The sequence below is a fragment of the Lemur catta genome, chromosome 10 (genome assembly GCF_020740605.2).
Source record: "Lemur catta isolate mLemCat1 chromosome 10, mLemCat1.pri, whole genome shotgun sequence".
NCBI classification, from domain to species: domain Eukaryota; kingdom Metazoa; phylum Chordata; class Mammalia; order Primates; family Lemuridae; genus Lemur; species Lemur catta.
Genome location: NC_059137.1, coordinates 4,910,151 through 4,925,204, shown reverse-complemented (window position 1 = coordinate 4,925,204; position 15,054 = coordinate 4,910,151). Strand labels below are relative to the sequence as shown.

General features: G+C 55.1%; 1 protein-coding gene across 3 annotated transcripts; it reads left to right on the top strand.

The window, feature by feature from the left end:
- Positions 1 to 6,358: 6,358 nt before the first annotated feature.
- Positions 6,359 to 12,146, top strand: PRRT1B (proline rich transmembrane protein 1B). 3 transcript variants are annotated; one of them, XR_006737941.1, is made up of 5 exons: positions 6,359 to 6,383; positions 8,918 to 9,333; positions 9,996 to 10,139; positions 11,389 to 11,635; positions 11,823 to 12,146. XR_006737941.1 is itself a non-coding variant. In XM_045563703.1 (4 exons), exons 1-4 carry the CDS (start codon positions 6,374 to 6,376, stop codon positions 11,536 to 11,538), a joined length of 720 nt encoding a protein of 239 aa, XP_045419659.1. In that variant the 5' UTR covers positions 6,359 to 6,373; the 3' UTR covers positions 11,539 to 12,146. The 3 variants fall into 3 exon arrangements, 1 of the variants encoding a protein (XP_045419659.1); XR_006737940.1 differs by having other exon boundaries at positions 11,389 to 11,641; XM_045563703.1 differs by having other exon boundaries at positions 11,389 to 12,146.
- The last annotated feature ends 2,908 nt before the right edge of the window (positions 12,147 to 15,054 follow it).

Here is a 15,054-nt window from a genome sequence, read left to right as displayed (position 1 = left end):
CAAGATTGCCCCATCCCTAAATCATCCCAGGGCCGGCTACCATGCATTATCCAGGAAACAATCCTGTCCTGGGCCACGTGGCCCCACTGTGGGACACCCCCCAACCACCACCAAGCAGATGTCCAGCCCCAAATCTCCAGATGGTACCAGTCTGCCCCCACTTTGTGCAGTAACCTTGGAGAAGCACAAGTGAATGGGAGGAATCCTGGTTGGTTCCATTATTTGTTCAACGTTTTAGACCCGCACTGTGGCCTGGTCCTGCACAAGGCACGCTGGGAAATGTGGAGATGGAGAAGGGACCAAGGCATCTCCCTGGGGCCTAGACCCGGGACACCTCCCACCCCAACCCTTCCCCAGGGACTGTTGCCAGCGCCTGGTCCTCAAAGAAGGTCTGGGCCCTCCCCGCCGGACCAGGCTAAACCCCGCCCTTCTGGAAAGCCCCTCACACAGCTGCGATGAAGTAGCTGAATCCGCCGTCACCTGCTTGATGTTTGGCCTGAGCATAGAGCCTGCTGAGGGCAGGGCCATGGCTGCTTGGTCCTCAGAATCTCTGGCACCCACGATAGAGGTTTGTTGTTGCTGAATGAGGCAGTGGCTTGAGGTCAGCAGCTCTCAGAGTCTGGGTTATTGGGACCAGGTGAGGCAGTACTGTGGGAGTGACCAGGGTCCACCCTGTGGGATTGGCTCTCTTACCTTCACTGTCCCCCACCCGCAAACACATGCGGGCCAGAAAATGTGCTCGATGGCAACCTCCCCATCCCCGGAACCATCCTGACTCTGCAAAAATGTCCCCATCGTGTCTTGAAGCTTTCATTGCACGTAAGCTGGCTCTTAGCACTTAAAGAGTTGACCAGATGCTCAATGTTTTATGTGTAATTGGTTGCTGTTTCCTAATCACAAAAGTAACTCATGTTCATTGCAGAAAATATGTATACACAAACACATAAATAAAACTAAAATCGCCCAGGGAAAACCACAGTTCTGTGTTCTGGCGTTTGCCGTTCTCGTCTGGTTGTTGACAGGTAACGTGAGGGAGATCAGACGAGGTTTGGTTATGTATCGAATAGCGTTAAAGCTTCAGGACAACCCTGTGATGTGGGTCCCGTTGGGTCCCGTTTTCCTGATGGGTGAATTGAGAGTAGATTATGTGGCTTGCCACGGACTGAGCTGGCAGGTGGAGCCAACACACTCGCACACGTACACACTCCACAAGAAACGTGTAATCTCCCTGTTCAAAACAAGGGAAATACAGTATCTGGGCCCTTGAAATGAAGCAGGTCCTCACAGTGAGTGGCTTGAAGCTGACTTGTGCATAGAGGTGCCGGGCGTGCGCCCCTAGACCGCCTGGCTCAGGTGGTGTCTGCGGGGATTCCCCGCTGTAACTCTCAGGTCAGCACAAGTGCGGAATCCTGCATAGGCCTGACCCTAACAGTGAGGGCCCCTGCCTCACCCTGGTCGTAGCCTTGCGGGGTTTTGTTGTTGTTTAAAGAGACAGAGTCTCACTCTGTCACCCAGGCTGGAGTACAGTGGCATGATTATAGCTCACAACAGCCTCAAACTCCTGGGCTCAAGTGATCCTTCTCCCTCAGCCTCCCAAGTAGCTGGGATTACAGGCATGTGCCATGATGTCCAGCTAATTTTTCTATTTTTAGTAGAAACGGGGTCTCACTCTTGCTAGGTTGGTCTCGAACGCCTGAGCTCAAGCGATCCTCCCACGTAGGCCTCCCAGAGTGCTGGGATTACAGGCATGAGCCACCGTGCCTGGCCTTTCTCCTTTTCTTTCTTTTTTTGCTGTTGGATGCAATATGCCTGAATTGTTTTGTTTGCTTGCCTGGATATGTGTGATTTGAAGTCTGTTGTTAATTTTGGACAATTCTCTGGGAGACTGGCTCTCAGGGCCTGCTGTGCAGCCTTTGTCTCAGGCATGTTTTTCTGAGGCTTCCCTCAATAAAGAGACCCTCTCCTATTTCCTATACACCATGACTTCCTTTCTCTTAGTTTACCTCCTTTTTTTGGGCGATGCTTCTTGATAAAGTTAAACGAGGGGTAAAACTTTTGAAATCTTGAATATTTTTAAATCCCTTTACTTTACACTCCATTGATAGTTTGCTTGGGTATAGACTTCCAGGTAGGTGTTCTGGTTATCTGTTGTTACAAAACAAGCCACCCAACACTTAGTGGCTTAGAACAACAGCTCATTGTCTCTTCCGGTTCTGGGTGTTGGCTGGCATAGCTTCCATTCTCCCTCGGGGTCGCACATTTTGTTGCAGTCCGAGGGTGTCTGGGGCACAAGCTCACGTGTGTTGAGGGTCGAAGATCGCTCAGTCACATGGCTGGCATTTGATGTTACCTGTCAACTGGGAAGTCAGCTGGGGCTGTCCACCAGAAGACCTACAGTGGCCATCACCCAAAATACTTATAACCTGGCCTCTCCTGAGATGGGGGCTCTGCACAGCGTGGCAGCTGGGGTCCAGGAGACGGCATCCTTAGGTGTTCTGCTCTCCTCAAGCCTGGCTTTCCACAGGGGTTTCCTACTTCTAGACATCGAACTGCCACCGAGTCGTGATGCCTCATGGAAGCCAAAGCTGTACTCCTGCACAGCCCCTCTGGCAGGCGGGCAACCGGGGCGAGAGCTGCGCCTAGGCCAGCACAGCGCCAGCGGCTCAGCGCCAGCAGCCAGGTCTGACGGCCTGGATGGCAACCCCTGTACCCAGTGTGGCTGTGGGCTCAGCCTCTGGCCACGTGCTGGGGCGTGCCATTGCTGGGGCTCCGTGGAGGAAGTGACGCTGAGCCCTGAAGGCCTGGCGTCACCTACGTACCGGAATCGCAGGGAACACAGCAGTCACGGCAGCAGCAGGGTGGCGGTTTGGCCCTTGCTGCCAAACCAAGATGAAACGGTTCTGGGAGTGTGCCCGGAACCGGTGACCTCAAGCTTTGTAAGGCTTTCGGCAAGGCGCTGAAACAGTGTAGATTTACAAATGCATTTGCCTAATCCAAAAATTCAAATTAAGAAAACTGGAAAATCAATTCTCATGACCGAGTTAATTTAGCATAAAAATATAATTGATAATGAAAGTATAAATGTAAAACCAGCAGTCAAGCCTCCCCTCTGTTATTAATCACTTCCTTGCTTCAGAATTGCGGTGGAAGAGTGTTCTTAATGTGCAGACGTCCATCGAGATAGTAGATTTAAGTTAGGACTAAGCAGATGTGTGTGTGGCCTCCCTAAACCGGCCGTTGTGATGTTATTGTTTGTGAATTAATTAGAATAAAGTGTTTTTTTTCCCCAGAGATGGACAGGGAGGAGGAGAGGGAGAGAGAGGAGAAAGAATCTTTAGAGCGAGATTGCACGGATTCTCACGCTCTGGCCTCAGAGTTTGCTTAGTGTCATTTCTACCATATTCAGAAGGAACCAGCCACTCCAGTTGAAAATTAATTTCCCTCAGGATTTTGAAGCATTTATCTATTGTTTCCTTGTTTTTGATGTTTCTATTAAGAAGTCCAATGTCTTTCTCATTCTCAATCCAGTGTATGAAACTTACCTTTTTTCCTGTGGAAATTGATAGAATCTCTCTTTTGTCCTAGTATTCTGAAAGTTCACAATTGTGTCCCTTTGGAGGGGCTATTTTCCCTGGTCTGTTGGGCCCTCAATGAGCTCTTGCCTGAAAACTTGTGTCCTTCAGCTACGGAGGGTTTCCCTGGGTTCCTTGATGATTCCCTCCTCTCCCTGCCCTCTCTTTGTTCCGTGTGGACCTCCTGGGGTTCAGCTGTGAGGTGTCCTGGGCTGCCTCTATCATTTTTTTCCCTAAATACTTTCCTATTTTTTCCTCCACTGTCTGGAGACCTCCTCCACTTCTACCTTCTCACCTTTCCATGGAGCTTTTAAATTGCTGCTGCCAGATCTTTAATTCTCAAGAGCTTTTTGTTTTTGTTTTATGAATGTTCCTTTTTTACGTCATCCTGCTCTTGTTTCACGAGGCTTCTCAAATTCTCTGAACATACTGGTTTGTTTTTAAAGTTTTCTTCTCCCTACATGATCTGTTTCCTCCAAGTTAGTTTTTTTCCGCTTGTTTCTTTGTATCTCTTTTCAGGTGAGATGCATTCTTCAGCTCTATGGCGAGTGATCACTGTCTCTCTGTTGATATTCAAGAGTGGAATTACAGCTGGGAGCGGCGGCTCACGCCTGTAATCCTAGCACTCTGGCAGGCTGAGGCGGGAGGATTGCTTGAGGTCAGGAGTTCGAGACCAGCCTGAGCAAGAGCGAGACCCCTGTCTGTAATAAAAATAGAAAAATTAGCCAGGTTTAGTGGCTCGCACCTGTAGTCCTCAGGAGGCTGAGGCAGGAGGCTCGCTTGAGCCCAAGAGTTTGAGGTTGCTGTGAGCTATGATGATGCCATGGCACTCTAGGCTGGGTGACAGAGTGAGACTCTGTCTCCAACAAAAAAGAGTGGGAATTAGAAAGATGGCTGGAAATTAGTTCTAAGAGTGTGGGTGGAGTTTATCATGTGGGTATTTTCATTGAGGAAACACTGATATTTTTTAAATCTTGTTCTTTTCCCTTGGGCTGGTCACATTCCTAGGAGAGGACTTTTCTAGTCTGCCAGGACGCAGAGACCTGACATTGAGTGGGAGCCAGCAGTAACCACAGCAGTGGGTTAGACCTCAGACCAACAAAACATTCTTTTCAGGGAGGAGTATTTTGTCACAGGCATTGTTTAGGATTACTGTCACATGGCGATTAAAAGCAGAGCAACTTCCAGTCACTTTTATTACTGCCTTCAAATGCTCTTCAAACATCGCACCCCTGTTGCCTGCACTTGGGTGGGCTGCCTCCACCTTCCTGCCCTTGTTGGTAATATGTCACTCGGGGACATTGTCCTCCTCCTCACACTAAGCTCTGGGTTGTTTCTCTCTCCTCTGGTCGGCCTTTGTCTCTTTTGTCACCTCTAAAGCCAGCTCTCTGCGCTACATCTTCTCTGTTTTAAATGTTCCACGTGATTTGTCTTTTCCTGACGGGATCCTGGCTGACCCGATCTTGCTGTCGTGTGTCTGCAGACTCTTGCTCGTGGTGGATTGTTTCCCTGCATGTTTTCACTTGTGCATTGCGAGCTCATCTTCAGGGACACTTTTCCCAGGGGAATTTTGTCAGCTCAGACGGGAGTACTTTTACATTTTGCTTTGGATAAGTTCCAAAACTCCTTCCTGGAGTTCTTTTTTTTTAGTGTCAATTTTTAGTGTGGGGGTGTCTGGACCACTAGATAGACTGAAATTGAGGAACAGGCCTGTGGTTCCAACCCCCAGGGAGATTTTATTTCCTCACTATAACCTGGGCTGGTTCAGACCAACTTCCTTGTCACTTGTATGAGCCATGGGCAGAGTTTGTTTTCGGTTCTTCTCTCTGCATCCCAGTCCCTGCTTACCAGACCCAAGGCTCAGTCTCCTGCCCACATCCGGGTGTGAAACTCAAGCCCTGGACCGCTGAGACCAGTCCCCAGGGCTTACCAGATGCTCCCTCTTCATTCTGGGTCCTGGGGCTTTTCCTTCCCATGTGGGAGCTATGAATTTCGACTCTGTCTGGCAGGCTGGTGGTGTTGATCCAGCATTTCCAGGTTCTCCAGAGGGGCGCTTTTGAGGGAGCAGAAGTCTCGCACACATTGTTTTAAAACTCAGATTTCTTTTTATTTTTGTGACCGAGTCGCACTCTGTTTCCTGGGCTAGAGTGCAGTGGCCTTAGCCTAGCCCACAGCAACCTCCAACTCCTGGGCTCAGGCGATCCTCCTGCCTCAGCCTCCCAAGTAGCTGGGACTACAGGTGTGTGCCACCAGGCCTGGCTAATTTTTTCTATCTTTTATAGAGACAGGGTCTCGCTCTTGCTTAGGCTGGTTTCGAACTCCTGGCCTCAAGTGATCTTCCCACCTCGGCCTCCCAGAGTGGTAGAATTACAGGCGAGAGTCACCACGCCAGGCCGAAAACTCAGATTTCTGTTTTAGAAGAAGGGGCAGGCTTAAAAACTCAGATTTCGCATGAAAAATCTACATTTCTGGTGTCACTTGCTGGAAAATCAAAAGGAAGATCTGGCCAGTCAGATCCCCCGCGGTGCCTGCGGGTAGCACAACCCTCAGGCTCCTACTGTGTGTTCCGGCCGCCCAGGCCCCTGCGGGCACTTGCAGGTGCCCCCTGCCTGCCCCGAACCCCTTGGACCCCGGGCTGCGCCGCGAGGTCCGACCCCGCCGTCCTGCCCTGCGCGGTGGTGACGCGGCCGTCGGCAAACAAGGCAGTCAATTATTAACAGGTGCACGGCGGCACCAGGAAACCCGAGCCCGCGGCGACGCAGAGCCGCCCGGCGGGAGCGGGAGCCGCAGTCCTGAGCGCCATGGAGGCAGGTACGGCGGGGCCACGGGGCCCGGGTCGCCGGGCCGGGGGCCGGGGGGGCGGGGCGACCGCCCGGCCGGGACACTCCCACCCAAGCCGGGGGTCCAGGAGGCTGTAGAAAGTTCTGGAGCTCTGGCCAAGCCCCTGCCCAGCTCTGGGGGCGCCCTGAGCGAGACCCGGGCGGGCAGCGGGTGCCCGGCGACGGCACGTCTTCGGGCGCTTTCCAGCCCCTCCCGCGCCGCGCCCTGTCCCGGGTAGCTTTGCTCAGCGCTCCAGGGGGAAGGGGCGACTCTGGCAAGTGGGGCGGTGACAGAGCCTGGGGAGGGAGGTCGAGGAGGGGAGATTCAGAGACGAGAGCTGGGGACAGAGGCAGAGGGAAACGCAGACGGACACGCAGACCAGGGGCTGCGCGCAAAGGCTCCGCCACCAACTCCGACCGCCCGGGCGAGTCAGGCGCCCGGAGGGGCTGGGACGGGAGTAGAGACTCTGGCCCTGCCCTTGGGAGTCCGGGGTTGGCAGGGGTGGGCTGGTGGCACGGGACCGTGCAGAGTCCGGGCCCACCTCGAGAACTCAGGGGTGGTCCCATCTGCAACCGGCTCCAGGGGATGCTGGGCGAAGAGGGGGCGGGGGCCTGGCTCTTACCCCGCCCAGGACCCGCCCTGACCTCAAGCACTTACCCACCCTCCTCGCCCCGGGCAGCCTCGGCCTACTTCCCGGCTGGAATGTCGGGCGAAGCTCAGGTGTTGGTCGAGAACCTGAGAAGCCGAGGTCGCGCTGGGGCAGCCCCGCCATCAAGTTTATTTACTCTGCGGCCCTATCTACGCCATCGGGCAGGGTATTTGCCCTGGCGGGGTCCAGGGAAACTGTGGTTTTTGTTGTGATAACTGGGGCAGGGGCCCTGCGGGAATTCCTGTCGCAGCATCCGGAGTGGAGACCTAACTCGCTGAGGCTCAGTTTACCTGCTGAGAGCCTCAGTTCCCCATCTGTAAAATGGGGTTCATAAAAGCAAAAGTGCACCTGAGGGTGACTCTGAGTTTTGATCCCACTCCATAATTTGCTTTTGATTGCTTTTCAGTGACCTCAGGTTGTTTTTTTTATTTTGTCTTTTTTAGTTGTCATCAGATGGAGAGACAGGCTTTTTAAAAATTGTGGTAAAATATGTGTAACATAAAATTTACCATTTTAATTATTTTTAAGTGTGCAATTCAGTGGCATTAAGTACACCCACAGTGTTGTGTACCATCACCACCATCCATCTCCAGAACTTTCTCATCTTACTAAACAGAAACACTAACCCCGCCTCCCCCAGTCCCCAGCCCCTGGTAACCTGGGGACAGAGGTTTATAAGGCTTCTGCTTGCAAAATGTTTGTCAAGGTCCCATTGGCCAAAGCAAGACACATGGCCAGGCCAAGCTCCAAGGGGTGGAAAAAAATAGCGGGACTGTCACAGATGTAAAGGCGAGGAGGTATTAACAAACAGCAGGTGTGTGAGGAGCAGAGGCCTTGAGTGAGACCCTGGCTGCTGGGGCAGGAAGCTCTCAGGGGCTCAGCATTCCTGCCATGGGGACCCCTCCCAAGGATCCCTGGCCCCTGACTCCACCCTCCATCCCTGTGGGGTACGGAGATGGGAGAAAGGGTCTTCAGAAAGGCCCCTCCCATCCACTGAGCTGTGCCGTGTTATGTGTTTCACTTCTCCCTCTGCCTTCCATAACCCTTAAGGACACTTAGGAAATGAACCTGAAGCCAAACCCTTGTTGCGGGGCTGCCCACCCCTGGTGTGAGGCCTTGAATGCCCACACAGGTCAGAGGAGGCCAACCCAGGTTCTCTTCCGGGGCCTTCCTTGGGCCCCTGCCAGAGACCCCCAAGTGCACAGCTGGTCAGGATGCTCTCAGGAGGTGCAGGGGCACCTTCAGGATGTATTGAGACCTACTCAGGTGTCATTAGTTTATCTGTGGCTGCTGGAGGGCAGGGCCTTGGTTGGAAGGCAGGCAGCTGGGCACCTTTGGGGCTCTGGGCCCTGGCTGCAGGGCCCTGCACATTCTGGTTTCTGTTCTCTCTGTGCCTCGGTGGCACATAACCCTTAGTGACCTCCTGGCTCCACCATGTCACTCTATTAGCAACAGTCTGGCTGCCAAACTCTGGCAGCCCCTGAGGACCCCACTCCTCCCCCACAACCCCAAACCAAGAATCTGATTGGCTCTGCTCATCTCTTCAGATGAGCCACCTGTTGGAACTGTATCTCAGGACAGCCAATCAGGGGCTGCTCCGGGTTGAGGCTCTTTTTCTGCTCCAATCAGCTGTGACAGCTAGGCCTGGGGGGCGGGGACTAGCACCTAATAGAGGCAATTTGAACCCAGGGCGGGGCCGACTGCCAGGTCGGTCCAGCTGGGCCCCTTTCGGGCTGTGTGGCCTACAGCAAGGCGCCTCACTTTCCTTGTCCCACCATTGCCCTTTGCTTGAGGATGGGATGAGCTGGAGAGGCCTGGCACTCGGCATGGGGGGCGTGCTGGGAGAGGGGCTCACCGCCCTGCCCTTTTTCTCCAGGCCCGGACGCGAAAGAGGGCGGCAGCCCTGCCCTCCCGGAGGACGCCCGGAGCCCCGCGCTCCCCGCGCTCCCGCGCCGCCCGCAGCCCCTGGACGAGGACGCGGGGCCCAGCGGGGACGCGGCGGCCGCGGGCGCTGAGGGAAGCGAGCCGGCCCCGGAGGAGCCCCCGGCCCGGGCCGCGGCGGCGGGCGAGGCCGGGCCGGAGCCCAAGGCGGCGGCCGGCGGGGTCGTCCCCATCGGCTTCGTGGGCGAGCCGCCGCCCTACGCGCCGCCCGACCCCAAGGCCGTGCACCTGCTCTACCCGCCCTTCCCGCAGGTGCCGGTGCTCTTCCAGGCCGCGCCCGCGCCCGCCGCCGCCTTCCCGCCGCCGCCCGCGCCGCTCTACCCCGCCGCGCCCGCCTTCCCCTTCCCCGTGGTGAGTCGGGGCCGGGCGGGCCTGGGCGGGCGCGGCGTGGCGCGCGGGGACCGGGGCGCTCTCCGGTCCCTTGGCCTGCGGGGCGGAAGAGCCGGGAGGCTTCCCGGAGGTCGGGGCTTGTGAGCCGGGTTCTGTGGGGTGAATAGGAGGTTTGCGGCAGGGAAGGGAAGGAAGAGCGCCCGGGCAGAGGGCACAGGGCAGGTGTGCGGGGAATGAGCGCGGCTGGCGTGGCGTGGCGGGGAGGGGAGAGAAGGAAGATGGGATCCAGGTGAGGGGCCCCGGGGCCTTTGGGCGGGAGGTGACTTGATTAGATTTTCTAACCGCCCCCCCACTCCCCGCCACCGCTGGCTGCCCGGTGGAGGCGAGATTGAAGATCCCCCGGGAGGGGGTGGCAGCAGGTGGGGACTGGAAATGCAGTTGGTGGCTGGACGCTGGTTGCAGAGGGCAGAGCCCAGAGGACTCCTGGGGGCTGAGTGACCAGCGAGGGGTGTGGAAGGGGGAGGGCAGAGGGGGCCCCTGACCCACTCCCAGGTGACCTGCAGCGGCACTGGGTGGGCGCGGGGGGCACAGAGTGCCTGACCTTCCAGGGCCCTGGCTGGCTGTGTCCTCACTCTGGTGTCTGGAGGCCGGCGGCCCCTCACCACTGTGGCTCTGCCCCACAGTACAGCAGCCCCGTGGCTGGCGTGGCTGGCGCCCCCGCGGTGGAGCACAGGCCCCTGCCCAAGGACTACATGGTGGAGTCCGTGCTGGCCACCCTCTTCTGCTGCCTGCTCACCGGGCTCATCGCCATCGTGTACTCCCACGAGGTAGGTGCCCTGGGCAGGCCCCGTGCACGGCCCCTCCCAGCACGCAGCCACCAGCACCCCAGGTGGGGGCCCACAGGGCCCCGCTCCCAGCAACAGGAGTCTAGGGTCTCTCCCTCAGGAGGGGAGTGGGAATTGGGAGGTCCTTGCCCATCTTGTATGGGCACCTGCTCCTGTCTCTGCCCCTTACCACTCCAGGTCTGCTCTGGGAAGCTCAGCCAGAGTAATTCACAGCAAAGGAGTGAATGAGGGGTGAGGCCCAGGTGCTGCCCGTCCCCGTGTTGTTTCGAAGGGGGACGACTGTGCTTATTCGTCCCTGCACTCGTCTTCCACTCCCCCGCATCTAACCCTCACTCTAGCTGCACATCTACCCGCCCCCCCCGCCCCGCCTATCCATCCCCCTGTCCATCCCCCCCATCCATTCCCTGCCCCCATCCATCCCCGCCCCCCATCCACTCCCTGCCCAGGCACCATCTCTCTGGCCTCCATCCACCCACCCACCCCTTTTCATCGTGTGTCTACTCAACCAGCCATCACAACTCTTCACCTCTCTAGTTTCCTCCCACCCACCTACCTGCCACGTCTCTAGCCTGTCTGTCCCTCCTCTCTCTCCCTCCCGCCCTCCAGTCACCGATCTATTTACTTATCTGTCCCTCTCCTCACCCATCCTCCCATCCATCCACCTCTCACTAGCTTCCTCCCTCCCCCTCCCTGCTCCCCAAGTTTATTGATCATGTCAGGCACAGGGCGGGGCCCTGGGAACTCGGCGATACCAGTGTGGTGACATCGCAGCAGAGACCTCGGTAGGCAAGACTCTGGGGGCCTGTGCTCAAGGCTGACCCATATGGCCCTGGCTTCCCTCTACTACCCAAGCCAGGGCCACAGAGAAAAGCCAGCCCTCAGGACAGCTCAGAGCTGGGACTCCGGAGGCCATTGCTTGCCTGTGCATTCTGGCTCCATAACTAGCTGTGCAGCCCTGGGCAGGTCACCTAACCTCTCTGGGCCTTTGTTTCCACATCTGCAAAGTGGGGGCAACCTCGGGCATCAGTCGGTACCTGGCCAGGACCAGCACCTGGGAGCAGGTGGCCACTGCCGCCGTCACTCCTTACAGGTCTTGGGCCTGGCGAGTCCCTGGACCTCTCGGGCTGTGCTTTCCAGGCACAGAACAGGGCCTGTCTCTGGCGGTGTTGCACCGGGGTGGGACTGGGGCTCCCTGCTGCTCACTGCCTGTCCCTGCGCTATCTCGTTGCAGACCCGGGCAGCCCTGGGCAGGGGCGACCTGGCCCAGGCCGAGGTGGCCTCACGGAAGGCCCGCTCACTGGTGCTGTTTAGCCTGCTCTTCGGGGTCTTCGTGTCCACCAGCTGGGTCATCTACGTGGTGGTGGCACTCTACCTCCCCTGAGGATGCCCGGGGGTAACCAGCCTGGCCAGACCCTCGCTGTGGACTCTGAGCTCTGCCGCCGGCCAGCTGTCGCCTACAGAGCTGGCCCAGGGGCCAGGTGAGGGTGAGCCTGGCAGCCCTCAGCAGACTTGTGGCTGGACCTCAGCCCCCACTGGTGGCTCACGGAGGCCCCAGGCAGTGTCCTAACCTGAGGCGAGCCCAGACCCAGCGTGGGACAGGGCTGTTTCCCAGGCGCCTGCTCCCAAGGTCTTCCTGGGACTCCTGCCTTTGCCTTTATTCCTCAGAGGCCGTTGGAAGGACTAAAGACTGTCTTCAGAGCCATCTGGAAGGACTTCGCCACCTCTGGGCTCCCCTACCTCCACCCCAGGGACCTTGGGGAGACCTGGCTGCCAGTATTTGGTGGGGAGCAGCAGCCCCTCCCCGCTCCTTCCCTGGCGGCTCCTGGCTGGTTGTCCCGGCCCCCTGCCCAGCTGGGAGATAGGGTCTTTCTCATGCTGACCCCACGTCCAGAGATCCAGGCACTGTGTCAGCTCAGTCGCCAGAAAGCAACACCCTGTGCAGAGCTTCACGTTGCTGCCTCGGGGACACTGCTACTTCCTGGCTCGCTTCCAAGGCAAGTGGCAACATTTGCCCACAGCTGGGCTCCAGGGCGCCCTGCCCGCCCCTCTTGGGGATGCCGCGGGCACCTGGCGGCTCTGGCAGGATCCGTGTGCTGCTCACACTGTGCAGCTCCGCTGAGCCATGCTGCTGCTGCTGCTGCTGCTGCTCCCCGGACCCATTTCTGCGGGGGCAGCTGAACTTCTCTCTCCCCTCCTCACAACCACTGGGCTTCTGCTTACTGCCTCTCTGGGTCTTTCAGCTTCTGCCTCACCCCACCTGAGCTTTCTGCTCACTCCCTTTGTCTTTAACTTCATGGCCCAAAGCTGGAGGATCAGCTGGGCCCCGTTCGGCGCACCCTGACTGGGAGCAGCCCTGTGCAGCCTGTAGGAGCTGCACTGGGTGCTCAGGTCCGCTGCCTGGAGCCCCAGGCCAGTTAGGGTTGGTCCCGAGAATCCTCCGTTTAAGCAAGATTCCAAACCATGTGTAGAGGGAGAAAGTGGGGCGGGGCCCTGGCTGAGCCATGGACGATCCACAGCTCAGGTTAGGTCGGGTGCTTTCTGAGCAGCCTGTCTCACAGCCCTGGCGCTGGGAGGCTGGCCCGGCCCCTCCTCCAGGAGCTGGGGACACGGGAATGAGGAAGTAAGTGATGAGCAGCTTGGAGATGGTGAGGTGGCCCTGTTCTGGGACACAGGGCTGGTCCAGAATGAGGACTAAAACGCATGATAACCACAAAAAGAAAGGAGGTGTCATTTTTTTAGGGATCAATAGATGCCAAGAGATGTTTGGTAGAATCCAACAGCCACAGTGAAATTGTCTGGGTGAGTGCTCCCTGAACTTCAAGTACACGCGAGTGCCCCGGGGAATCTTGCATAAGACGCAGCCTGCAGCCTCCGAGCCAGTAAGCAGGGCCTGAGATTCTACCTTTCTGTGAGCTGCCAGGTGACGTTGAAGGTGGTGAAACCGACAGCAAATTAAGTAGGAAATGATTAAAACTACTAAAAGGCAGTAAGACCAGGATCATACCACAGATGCTCCCCAGGGTCCCCGTCACCCAACATTGCTGTGAAGTTCCAGCTAGTGCAAAAAGCAAGGACGTGAAACGTGTAGTGTGAAACCTGGAAGCGGCCCGACATGGTGCTCACTTCTGTGATCCTAGCGCTTTGGACGGCGGAGGCAGGCAGGGTTGCTTGTGCCCGGAGTTCAAGGTTACAATGAGCTGAGATTGTGCCACTGCACTCCAGCCTGGGTGACAGAGCGAGACCCTGTCTCCTATACAAACAAAAACTAGAAGAGACAAAATAATTACCCGGCTAGAATATCCAAGAGTCAATGACCATAGCACTTATCAGAGAACTCGGGAAAATAGTTGGATACCAAATATACAAAACAATAGCAATAACCAGGTAAAAGTAGAAAAGTTTAAAATTCCATTCAACAGTGACAAAAACAGTACAACTTAGGAATAAATTTAACAAAGATCTGGGGAACCAAATGAATAAAATTATTTTAAAAAATTACCAAAAGATAAAAACAAGAGCTGAACAAAATATCTAGAAAGATGTAATATCGTAAGAGTATCAAATAGATTTAATGCAATTCTGAAAAAAAACCTTTTAAAAATATGACAATTACTTAAAATATGCAAAAATTGCTAATAATTTTGTAAAAGTTTACCGAGAGGGCTGTCTTCACCAGATACTGAAATTTACCACAAAGCTACAATAATCAAAACAGCATGGCACTGCCATAGAGATAGATCAGTGAAAAATTATAGAAAGTCTGGAAAATAAGGCTGGGCACAGTGGCTCACACCTATAATCCTAGTACTTTGGGAGGCCAAGGCAGGAGGATTGCTTGAGGTCAGGAGTTCGAGGCCAGCCTGAGCAAGCCTGTGAGACCTCTGTCTCTACAAAAAAATAGAATCAGCCAGGCGTGGTGGTGCACACCTGTAATCCCAGCTACTTGGGAGGCTGAGGCAGGAGGATCACTTGAGCCCCAGGAGTTTGAGGTCACAGTGAGCTATGACGATGCCACTGCACTCTAGCAGGGGTGACAGAGTGAGACCTTGTCTCTTAAAAAAAGAAAAGTCTCAAGTATGTGTGGGAAGTTAATACCTGATAAAAATGGTATTTTAATTGAATGAGTCAAAGAAGCTCATACGCAGTGCTAGCCATCTGGTTAGAAAAAATTATTCTCATATTGAATGCAAAAATAAATTCAAGATGGATTAAAGAGCTAAGTGTAAAATAAAGCTCTAATAATAACGAAAGCAAGCTTAGGAATGTACTTGTATAACTTCGGGGAGTTGGGGCAGTGTGGGAAGGGGGAGGTCTCTTAAAATCTGGAAAGCCATAGAGGGAAAGAGTGATAGATTTGAGTCCTGTATATCAGGGAAGTACAGATTTAAACCATGAGATGTGATTTTTAACCATTGAATTATGAAAAAAATTAGACTGAGCACACCCAGAGTTGAAGAGGCACCACTGACCCTGCCACATTTACTACTGGTGGGTGCGTGTTGCCATCATCTTTATGTAAAAGTAGGCTGATGGTTTTTGTTAATGTGTGTATGTCCATGGAGTGTGAGTGGAATTTAAAATTTTTCTACTGTTCACTGGAAAAAAATTACTAAAGGACTTTTGCAGATTTATAAGCATATAATGTACCTATAACGTATGCACGTACAGATGCAGACAAGCGCAAAGAACAAGGTCTGAAGGATATTCCCAGCTGCCCACAGTGGCTCTTTGGGACTCGGGGTGGGGGAGGGGGGTTTGTGCAATACACCGCCAGGTCTTTAAATAGGGTGTATTACTTATGTAATAAAAAAGTGTATGGCTTCTGACCCAGAAATTTCAGTTTTAGGATTCACAGTAGCGAAGTTTTCCTGAAGCTAACAGTCCGACGTGGGAGACA